The sequence below is a fragment of the Plecotus auritus genome, assembly GCF_963455305.1.
Source record: "Plecotus auritus genome assembly, chromosome: 1".
Lineage (NCBI taxonomy): Eukaryota > Metazoa > Chordata > Mammalia > Chiroptera > Vespertilionidae > Plecotus > Plecotus auritus.
In genome coordinates this window covers 199,453,741-199,465,597 of record NC_137770.1, presented here as the reverse complement: position 1 = coordinate 199,465,597, position 11,857 = coordinate 199,453,741, and the positions used below count along the sequence as shown (strand labels likewise).

Here is an 11,857-nt window from a genome sequence, read left to right as displayed (position 1 = left end):
ACATGTAAATAGAGGGCTTGTAAATTGTCAAATGCCTGAGGTTAACCACAGTACTGCTTGGCTCCAGTCCCTCCAAGAGACTAGCAATTGGCTGGAGGAAAGTTAGAATTCCAGAGCACATTTGAATCTCTGATTCTCCCAGCGAGTTTAGCGCAGGCTTCTCACTGGGCTGCCTGCAGGCCTTGCAGGACACATCTGACTCCTCTGCGATGCATTCCCTCCCTGCTCCCTGGCTACCTGTTTACTCCCCCAGGCGGAGGGACGGGAACAGTCAGGGGCAACCCAGCAGGTGGAGTGGCTGAGCTGGCCCCAGGGCAGCCCCAGTATGAATTTAAGTGTGGGTGTGGGGCAATTTGGGTGGGAACAACCTGGAGACTACCACCTCGCCGTCCTGCGCCTCCCTGATGGGGTGTGTGCAGAAAGAGCAGAAATAAATAGGAGGCTCCCTCCTCCCAGCGACACTCAGGGATCCGGAGGCCGCCGCCCTGGGTGTTTGCCTGCCCTGTAGCCAGGGTTCCAGCCTGAAGAGTAGTTTCGTTTCCTTCTGGCTCCAGATTAGTTTCCAGGCACCTCCTTGGACGCCCGTGGCCTGGAAAAGGGGCTCAGGAGGAGGCGGGAGGCTCGTCTAGGGGCTGCCCGCCCTGCAGCGCGGGTTTGATGGACCTGACCGCCCCGGGCAGCGGCGCTGGCTCCCTGCCGCTGCTCCTGGCCCTGGGTAAGTGGCCGCACTGGGTGCTGGAGACCCAGGAGGAAAGCTGGGGTGAAGTCGCTGGAGAGCGAACTCTGATCTGAGCTGTCATTTGGACCCAGGGCGCCGTGGGGCTGACAGGGGCAGGTCAGGGAACTTGGACCGCTGGGAGAGTGCGACGTTTTAAGGGGCTGGCAATGGGGCACCTGCTGGGGCTGTCCCTGGGCGCGCAGGGCTGTGAGAGGGCGGAAGGGATCCCGGGCCCAGCGTCTGGTGCTGCAGCTGTGGGCGCAGAGCGGAGGACCAGGCAGGCTGCCTTCAAAACCTTGGGGGGCCCCCGCGGGGGCTCCGTGCTCATGAGTAAGAATTGGTGGGAGGAAAAGCAGGAGCATTGGGAGACGAAGAGAAAGATATCCCGGGAGTAGTTGGAAAGAGAATTCCTTGGCTTAAGAAGTGGGTTGGGAGTGCAGGGCAAGGTGGGTGGGTCTTTGCTTGGTGTGTGTGCCAGAGGTAAGAGAGAGATTACCCCTGGGGAGACTCGAGCTGGCCTAGGTTTGGGATTGAATTCTTAACACCTATTTCTTGCTGGGGCTGTTGCGGGAGCTGGAAGAGAAAAGACAACTTCTGAGACCCGAATCTCCTGTTGCTGATAGGGAAGCACAGATAAAGGAAATGACATGCTTCACTAGGGCACTGTCCATGAAATGCATAGATGCTGTACTGGGAATCTAGTCATGTGCTGCTTATACAGGGATGCGTATTCTAAGGAGCTGTTAGGGGATTTCACCATTGTGTGAACATCATAGAGTGTAGTTACACTAACTTAGAAGGTATAGCCTAATGCACACCCAGGCAAGATGGTATAGCCTAGTACTCCTAGGTCCCAAGCCTATACAACGTGTTACTGTACAAAGCAACATGAAATTAACTCAGCAAAGAGAAAGCCATGCAATCAGGTCACTTGGTAAACACCAGATGTATGAGACTACTGCTAGTGTAACAAAGCATACTGTTTTACAGGACACTTGTTTTTAAGGAGTAGAGTAGAAAGATGCAGTCTAAAATAACAATAAAAAGTGTAGCATAGGTAATACATAAACTAGTAACAGTCACTTCTTATCATCATCAAGTGATCTGTACTGTACATAATTGTATGTGCTATACTTTTATAAGACTGGCAGCACACTAGGTTTGCTTATGTCAGCATCACCATACACCCGGGAGTAATGCGTTGCTCTATGACATCATGATGGCTATGAAGTCATTGGCTGATAGGAATTTTTCAGCTTCATTATAGTCTTTGGGGACCAGTAATCCTATATGTGGTCCGTCGTTGGCCGAACCTCCTTAGGCAGCATGTGGCTTATATTCTTTATTTTAAGGAGAAATTGCAGGAGGGAAAACTTTTCTTCATTTCGAAGGTTTAATCTGGGTTGTTAGGTTAAGGACCACTGGGTGTGGTCCCATTGTGTGAGGGAAGAGTGGGGAGAGGCCAGTGGGAGGAGTTGCAGGATGCCAGAAACCCCTGGAGGCTGTGCCCACCGCCTTGGGAGTCCGTGTTGGCAGACAAGGACCTGGAACTTCAGGTGCTGGGGGAGGTGTACGCAGCTGGGAGTCAGGTTCCCTTGGCCCCTCGTGTGATAAGGTAGCAGGAAAACCCTACCACTTCAGGGCATCCCATCGACATCACAGTCATTTTGAGGGGGCGTGGAGGGAGGGAAAACTAGTATTTTGCAGGCTTAGCTGGGATGAGGGGCAGGGACACCTGAGCTTGGGACATTCATGTGGGAGAGGAGAGTCTTCACAGCTGAAGTGTCTACAGCCTAGGAAGGGCTGGGATTTCTCTACGGAGGGAAAAGAAATGGAAACTTTTATTTGGCTGTGTCCTTGGAGTAAGAGAGGTAGCTAACAAGGTTTGTGACCTTGGCTGGAAGTGGACAGACCATGGTTAGAGAGAAGGAACTGATTTAACAAATCCTGCAGAGGAGGAAGAAGTCAGGAACAAGTTAGTGGTGGAGTGAGGTGGAGCCTCCAAGAAGAGCAGTGGGTCTGAGAGTTATGCCCAGAACCAGTGCTGATGCTATACCAGTTCTGGATGAAGGTGGAACTTTCTCCTTACAACTCATATGGACTGTCCAACACTCACAGTATTTACTGAGAATCGGCTACAGTCAGCAAGATGCTAGAGTATACGTAAATGGGAGTGGGATGAGGGCTCAAGAAACTCCAAGATATAATTTCTAAGGCATGATTTCTGCTCTAAAAGATGTTATGTTGAATTGGGGATACAAGACTAACAGATATGACACAATAAGAGAAAAATTTATGAAACCAGGAAGGGAGAGCTACCTCTACCAAAGCTTCAACGATGAAGGGTGGGGGAGTGGGGAACAGCTGCATGGAGGACACGAGTGGGTGCCTTGAAGCCTGGGTAGGATTTAAAATAGTAGAGAAAGGACACCAACGATATACAAGGGCTGGTGATGGAAATAAGATTGTTTTACTGAGAGACAGTCAGTCAGCATGCCAGAAAGTAGAATTTATGAGAGGCAGACGGATTATGAAGAGCCGAAAAAAGCTACATTCAAATATTTGGACATGAATCAATAAACAGTTAAACACACACCATCATAGGTCTTGAATACAGAATGATATAATGCAAACAAAGATTCAAGGAGGTAAATCCATCAGTGGGGTACAGTGTGGGAGCGGGATGGGGGAGAGGTGCTGGGGGCCAGAGTCCTGATTATCTCACAGACTGTGGTCCAGGCATGAGCTAATTCAGATCTTAAATTAGGATGATGTGTCTGGTGAAATGTTATGATAGAAATTATTATTCCAGGTTAATGGACATTCTTCCTCTATCACACAGTGCTTTATCTTTTTTCTCAAAACCTGTTAAAAAGCAGAAAAACCCTAATCTAGTGTTATTGTATACTCAGAGTAACCTAAATGTACAATTGCCATGTTGAATGTTTGGCTTAGGGCAGTGGTCGGCAAACTCATTAGTCAACAGAGCCGAATATCAACAGTACAATGATTGAAATTTCTTTTGAGAGCCAAATTTTTTAAACTTAAACTTCTTCTAACACCACTTCTTCAAAATAGACTTGCCCAAACCATGGTATTTTGTGGAAGAGCCACACTCAAGGGGCCAAAGAGCCGCATGTGGCTCGCGAGCCGCTGTTTGCCGACCACAGGCTTAGGGAATTGAACTCGGTCTTTAGATCCCCTAAAGCTCCACTCGCTGCAAAATGCCAAAGGATGTCATTTGTTGGCATCAGTGTTCCCGGAATGTGAGCAATGTACTAGTACTGTGTGATCCTACTAGTTAGTGTGTGTGTGTGTGTGTGTGTGTGTGTGTGACAGTGAAAAGTACCTTGAGAACTGGCAATGAGCAGGCACAAGACGTGGTTCTACTCTTCTATTCCGTGACTCGGAGATGCCTGCAAGTTATAAATTTCTGGGCTTTGTTTTTCTCATTTGCAAAATGAAGCAGTTGTTTTAGATGAGACTAAAGTTCTTACCAACCTGACATTGTAGTGATCTGTAACCAACATTTCCATTGGGAAATTTAAGAGAAAATATTTTTACAATATCACTTAACTTCCATTAACTATGTAATGGGATCTCTGTTTTAGGCAAACATTATCATCACAGAGATAATCATGGATGCTTGATTCTTTGAAAAATATGGTAAAGGGGCAATAACTTTCTTTAAGGGGGGTTTTATCTTAAAGAAATTGAGTCTTTCTCTGTAATTCTTTTTTTTTTTTTTTTAGTTTCTACCTCAAATCTACTTGCTATATAACACTAACATTGAAATTATAACCAATGAAAAAGGGGAAAAACTTTTCTTTTGAAAAAATGAGTGTGTTTTAAGGTAAAAAATATGCTCTCCTTATTAAAATCTAGAGTTGCAAGTTGGTTTTAAGTTCTGCTAGAAAACATGAATGTATTCATGATCATAATATCTAGCTTTGAAGTTATAAAGCAGAAGGTGGCAGCAGGTAAAATTCCCATTGTACAAATGATGTAATTGAAGCCCCAAACGCCGAAGATTTTAGGATTTGCCTCTTCAGACGTGATTTTGACTTAAAAGAGCATCGAGTTTTTGCATGTGTTTTTTCCTCTTCAGAAACCTCAGGTTTCACAGGCCACACTTGCATATTAACAACTGTTACAAATCAGTTTTCGCCATTGCATGATTCTCTCCTGTGTTGTGGAAATGCCCAAATAATTCTGGGAGAGCCCAATACTGCAGGCATGCCTCGTGATGCCCCTGCTGAAGCTTAGCCTGCCAATGCCTGTGCCAAAATGGAAGGTGCAGAGGACAGAGGATACTTATGTCTCTCCCAGGGGTGCAAGCCTCTGGCACTGCCTCTTCTCTGTGGAGATTATTCACCCCAGTACTCCTGTGCCCCTTAAGTCCACAGAGAGCCTCAAGGGAAAACCTCATCTTGTTTTTTCTCACCCTTTAATTGTAGTCAGCTCGTGCCAGGATATAGACATGAATATCCATGAACCATGCTCATAAGCATCTCCCTAAGGATCAGTGTCTTTCCAGGAGGGGCCAGACAAGCCGGAAGCAGGGCTGTGTGCAGTTTAGGCTGAAGCCATGATCATGATGCACTTCCAAATTGCTCTGACAGACCCCTGGGTCCACAAATAATCTGAAGTCCAGTCAGGAGTCCTTCAGACTACAACTTAAGAGGAAAGCAATTTGCTTGAAATGGGTATGCTTTATACTGCTCATGGCTGCTAGCTTTCCCAAGCATATTTGTATCTTGAAAAGGGAATCTTGGTAGCTCAAATGAATTTCTAATTGCTAAAATTCAAAGAAATAAGGTAATTTTTTAGATGGTTGACAGAGATGAGGTATTTAATCTTAGGTCACATCAATTAGGTAATAACCTACTTTGATTATCAGCAAGGCTAAGTCAAATAGCCATGAAATACTTTTACTTATTCTTTACATTGTTTTTGAGAATATGTAGTATATTATTTACCTGACCTGTAGATTAGAAACATTAATTCCAAAACAGTGATAAAAATTTGAACAGCATTTGTGTTTAGCCTTATTGCCTTATTTCAATTTGACTGAGTTGGTTGAGTTACTAATGTAACATTTCCCTTTGGAAAATCATGGGTTTATCAATTCAGTTAGCCTTGCTTAACTTAGTAATGTTATATCAGAGGACCTCTAACTCATGCCAGAGGACCTCTTTTTGGGAGTACAATACTAATGGATAATGGGTAGCTATTGCGGCATTTTTCAGTAGGGAAATAATGCAGAGTATGCAGTGGTTTAAATATTGGTTATAGTGTGCAGAGTAGATCAGAAAAAGAGAAACTAATACAATAAGAGGCAAGTAAAGAGAAAGCTACTGTTAACTAGTCCAGAAAGTCTGGACCAGGCAATGAAGAGAAAGGAATAAACTCAATAAATATTTCTAAGCAAGAATTGATAGGATATAATGACAAGTCATGTGTGGGTTAGGAAGGGGAAGGAACAAGTAGAACTGTCTCTGAGACTGAGACTGTTAACCAGAGAGAGACAAGGAGTTTATGGTACCACATGTGAATTAGAGCTTTTTTATTTTCCCCCTGTGGGGATGTGAACTATTTTGGACTCCAAATCTGATTGTTCTCCCAAGGAATGTAAAAAGTAAAGGTTATCAGGCCTCTCCCCAGACCTACTAAAGTCCAGTTAATATGATCCTATAAATATAACTGTTTAAAGAGTTTCCAAGAGAAGGAAAAACATTTTCCTCAACAGAACAGTTGCAAGTAATATATGTAGACACTGACCCTTTCGAAGGTGGAGCTGAGAACCTGTCACAGACCAGAGGCTGCTAAGAATCTTGACACAGAAAAAGGACATTAATGGAAAGTTGGTGAAATCAGAATAAAGCCTTGGGTTTAGTCAATATTAATGGATCAATGTTGATTCTTAGTTTTGATAAATGTACCTCAATACTGCAAAATGATAACATCAAAGGAAATGGGAGTGAGTGAGAGTGTACTATGGGGATGCCCTATACTTACCAATTTCCTGTAAATCTAAATGTACAGGTCTCCCTTGCTTTTCAAAAGTTCACTTTACACTGCTCCACTTTTACAAAAGACCTACCTTAGTACTGGTTTTTACTAAGTGAAATAAATCTGAAGAAAATTTTCGTTTTTGTGAAAACCGAAAATAGCATTCAGTATTTGTTTTGTAGCCAGCCATTATAGAGGCAGTGAGCACTCTGAGCGGTAAGAGTGCCCCCAAGCTTCTTACCCAGGAACTACACTCAGCATCTCAGCATCAAATGGCCATAAAATTTTACTGTGTCTGTGAGCATCTGGGCTTTATTTCTATTTCTTTTGTGCATCCATTAGCAAGATGTGTTTGTTCTGAGGTAATTGCTTCTGTACTTTATGCCATTTTAGCTTACGAAAGGTTTCATAGGAATATTATATTTTTGGATAATGGGGGAAACCAGTCTTTCAAAATAAAGTTTATTATATATATTTTTAAAGGTCCTACAGGAGATTGGACAATCACCTAACTAAAAAATATGGCTGAAAATATAAAGAAATAATTTAACTGATTAAATTTCAGGATCTAGCACAGTACCTAGGACATAATAAATCCTCAGTATATATGTGTTCAAATCTGAGTCCATGGGTATTTTGTGAGATTGAATAGCATTATATTAAAAGAAGACAAAAGCAAAATCATAGAAAACAGAAAGTAGAAAGGTGGTTGCCAGGGGCCAGTATAGGAGGGATTGGGGAGTTACTATTTAGTGGGTCTAGAGATTCAGTTTTGCAAAGATGAAAAGAGTCCTGGAGATGAATGATGTCGCACAACAGTATGAATGATCTAACTGAACTGTACATTTAAAACTGGTTAGGATAGTAAATTTTATGTCATGTGTATTTTACCACAATGAAAGAAAAGAGCTAGCAGAGTTGAGTGAAAATGAATGGACAATTCAGGAAGCCAAGAGTGGATTGTAAATGGAAGATTTGGGAAGGTCAACTGTATCAAATACTGCAGGAATGGAGGAGGCTCAAGGAGAAGCTCATGAAGAGTGAGCCATGAAGAAATCATTGGTACTCTTGAAAGACCAGAGACAGATTGATGGTAACTGAAGAAGGCAAGCACACACACACACACACACACAAGAGAATAGAAGATGGAGTGGTGGGTATAAAAGAGAAAGTTTTGGTTTATGAGAACCAACTTCAAATAGTTGAAAAGTTGTCTCAACAAAGATTTCCTCACTTTAATTCAGAGAGCGTACTTGGATTAATTAATTCCAGAAAGCAGAGCTCTCGCCTTAATTTAGGCAGAATTTTCTTCCAAGTAGAACTTTGAAAAAATGGAAACCGCTGACTTGGGATGTGCCTGGACATGTCTGTGGTCTGAATGACACTACAGGAAGTTGAACAGAGGTGATTCCTAGGTGAGATGGGAGGTGGACCAAATAACTACCAAGGGTTCTTATGTCTCTAAGAACTCAGGATGATGTTACTGTACTTTGGAAATTGGTAGGTAGAATTTCAAGATAAGAAATTGTCAGTAGATTTCTCTGGGAAGAAACAAAAAGGTAGGGCACTTGGAGACTGGGGAAACAAATGGTGAAGAATTTTTTTACAATTAAAAGAAAATTACTTGAGATTTTTTCCTCAAAACTGGATACAGTGAACATGCCTTCGCATGATCCTTATCTTGGGGTGTAGTACTGATCCTATGCCACAGGCTCAGTTTTTGCCTTTAAAACTGCATTCTTTAACAAAAAATATATACACATACACACACACACACATATATATATATATGTGTATATATATATATATACACATATATATGTGTGTATATATATATATATATATATATATATATATATATATATATATAAAATTGATTTCAGAGCGGAAAGGAGAGGGAGAGAGAGATAGAAACATCAATGATGAGAGAGAATCATCAATCGGCCACCTCTTGCACATCCCCTACCAGGGATTGATCCAGCAATCCAGGCATGTGCCCTTGACTGGAATCAAACCTGGGACCCTTCAGTCCACAGGCCGATGCCCTATCCACTGAGCAAAACCAGCTAGGGCAAAAAATAAATCACAATTATCCTGTAATTTAGGGTTAAAAGAGTGACTGGAAGTGTGATTTATATTCCAGATAAAACTAAAGACAAGAATAATAAGCTATGTTTCTCATTTGCCTTAGCAAAGCATACCAAAGGAAACACACCCCATTCTTTCTTACTAATTTCTATTCAACAGCATTCACCTCTGTTAAATACTTATTGATAGGGTTTCTAGACTACTTAGATCCTTAATTGGGAATCTATCTTTCAGAATGTGGTGAATAGACATTACAAAGCTCCAACTGGAAATATGTGGTATAACCATTTCTTAATGAGTCTTACTTTCATAGGTCACACAAGAATATCAATTGAATTATTTCATGGTCCCACCATACACATCAATAAGTCCCTTTTTAAAAAAATTCTTGTTTATATATTTTTTTTCTTCCAGTTGGACAGCTGTACTCATTGTGTCCCAAACATACCAAACTCATTTCTATGTCATTGCCTTTAGTCCTGTTTAGTTCCTACCTTCTGTGAAACATTTCCCTATGATTTCTTCACTTAACACATTGCCTCTTTTTGTAATTCCAAGAGAATTTATTTTTTGTATACCTGGTACTTTAAAGATACTACCTGACATACATTTATTTATTTATTTATTTATTTATTTATTTATTTATTTATTTATTATTTATTTCTGGTCTCTGCAATGATTTTATTAATAAAGATAATAATGATTAATGCTAAGTGCTAAGTTGGGTTGATTAACCTAAGTTTACAAACCTAAATTCTGGGTGGGTTTGTGTGTGGTTTTCAGGTTGGTTAAGCAGCTACTTCAAACTCTATGTTCTCTTCTGTACCACTATTAGAGTCTGATGGCTGCTTCCTCGTGGGTCAAAGGCTGTGTTATCACTAGATCCAAAGGCCAACTGCATTCTTCCTCCTCACTTTGCACTTGGATAATCCTCCCTGGGATCAAATTGTTCTTTTTCTTGGCTTTTTTTTGCCTCCTCTCTTTGAACTATTGTGGAAATTCAGTGAGACCTTGAGCTTCTCATTTAAAGTATTACAATGTCTGACTGATCTGTTCCTGTCATAAAGGACTAGGAATCAAAAAGTCAAGTTTTGACAATGATGATTTCTAAGAAACTAGCTATAGGTTATTATGGGGTCCCATTCAATTTAGTCATTGTTGTCACAGATTTAATAACAATCATGGTGAAAAAAAGAGCATGATTTACTGGCTAAGGCGTTTATTGTGGTGTTGACAGCTTTCAGATATATGTGTCCGTTTATATATGACAGGTTGTTAAATTACTTTCCTCTCCGGGCTTTAACAATATGATTGTGGAGTACTTTGATGAGTTAAGAAAAAGTGTGATCCATCATTCTCCATCTTAAACAGCAAGATATTGTTTCTACTATTTGGAATAGAATTTTACACTGGAGGAGAAAGGAGTTCATATTTTACTTTCCTAATTTTGAATGGACATAAGCTGTTTATGAAGACCCTCTTCTTATTTCTCTGCCCTCATCTCTGCTTCCCTTCCTGACCCTGGAAATCAAAAACCTGTCTCTCAGTTTCACAGATTAGGCTGTTCTCCTGGTGCCGCGATTTGAGAGACCTTGGAAAAATCCTTCCCTGTCCGAGAACATGGCTCTCCATGAGATGTCCTGATATCCCTCACTGTACCAGGACACAAACATTGTGCATCTCTTCAAACCCCTTCAGCTACCTTCTTTGTCTCTTACTCTGCTCCCCAACCATACCAGGTCACCCCTCTTTTTGTACAACATCATCTCCCAAAACATGAGTTCTGGCTTCTCACTCACCAAGGGACCAGAGATTGAGGAAATTAGCACTCAGTGGGGGACATTTTGTCCAATAGAAAATGAATGATGAAAGTGATTGGAACAGACAAATTCTTCCTTCATTCTTTTTCTGTGGACTCATTGAAGACACAGTTCCTTTGGAATGCTTAGCCTAGCTCCTGTATGGGTGAACATGTTGTCTGAGCAAATTTGTGTCTCTGGGTTTCACTTTGGAGCTGCATCCAGCATGAAGGTTACACAAATTGCTTTGCTTTGCCTCCTTCTTTTTAGTTTATTTACTCTTCTCTCATTCTCACAGCCAGAGCTTGTACCTCCCAAATAAAGTGATAATCCCTTAATCTGTATCTCAGTCTCTGTTTTCTAAAAGACTCAGGTAGGGACACTTGATGCTCATGTATCTCTTTTGAGTTAAGTCATTTTTTTCCTTTGCAGGTCTGTTTTAAAATCAAATACATTTAGAAATGGTAATACATTAAAGAATTATATTCTATTTGGGGGAATATTGAAGTAGTATAAGGATGCTGGTTTATAGGAAGGCAACAAAAATGATAATTACAGAAAAAGATGGAGAAGAACACCAATATCAAATTCACCTATTTCACAGTTTTTGTTTCAGCCAACCACAGCCCAGTGTTAAACATCATTTCTACCCCCTGATATTTTGTCAACTTCATGTTAGATGGGATCTCTTTTTGAATTTGGAAAATGCTCTATGTCTATACTGCATACTCAAGGTTATGATTTTTTTTCTTGACAATAAAGATACAGTGGGAAAATTGCCCAGAATGTTGATTTAAACTTTAAAAACTTTATTAACTCTATTTTTCCAAAGCCAGAGAGATGATTTATAATAAACTGGGTTTTGAAATAATATTGCCTAAGATCTGACTTTATCTATAATAATAAAAGTGTAATATGCAAATCGACTGAACGGCCAAACAGCGGAATGACTATCCGGAGGACCTTCCGGATGAAGCCAGGGCTGTGAGGGTTGAGGCAGCTGGGGCTACGAAGGCCTACTCTTGCATGAATTTTGTGTATCAGGCCTCTAGTCTATTATATTTGTGTCACTGAATCACTTAACCAACTAACTGAATCAGTAATCTCATCTGACATAAGCAGTATGCTGAGCCACTGGGCCCTATAGAACACCTAGCACACAAAGCTACTCTTTCAACTCAAGGAAGCAACCAAAATGCGGAGACAAAGAAACAGATCACAAATGAAAGAAATGGAGGAA

At 41.2% G+C, this 11,857-nt stretch overlaps 1 protein-coding gene across 2 annotated transcripts in view; it reads left to right on the top strand.

Annotated features, from left to right (window-relative positions):
• The first annotated feature begins 359 nt into the window (after nt 1-359).
• Nucleotides 360-11,857, top strand: part of BTC (betacellulin) — a 41,194-nt gene continuing 29,696 nt past the window's right edge. The window contains exon 1 of one of the 2 annotated variants that reach the window (XM_080663922.1): nt 360-715. In XM_080663922.1, the coding sequence (XP_080520048.1) occupies nt 658-715 (58 nt within the window). In that variant the 5' untranslated portion in view covers nt 360-657. The remainder of the gene's footprint in view (nt 716-11,857) is intronic. The other variant, XM_080663923.1, reaches the window with a different exon arrangement.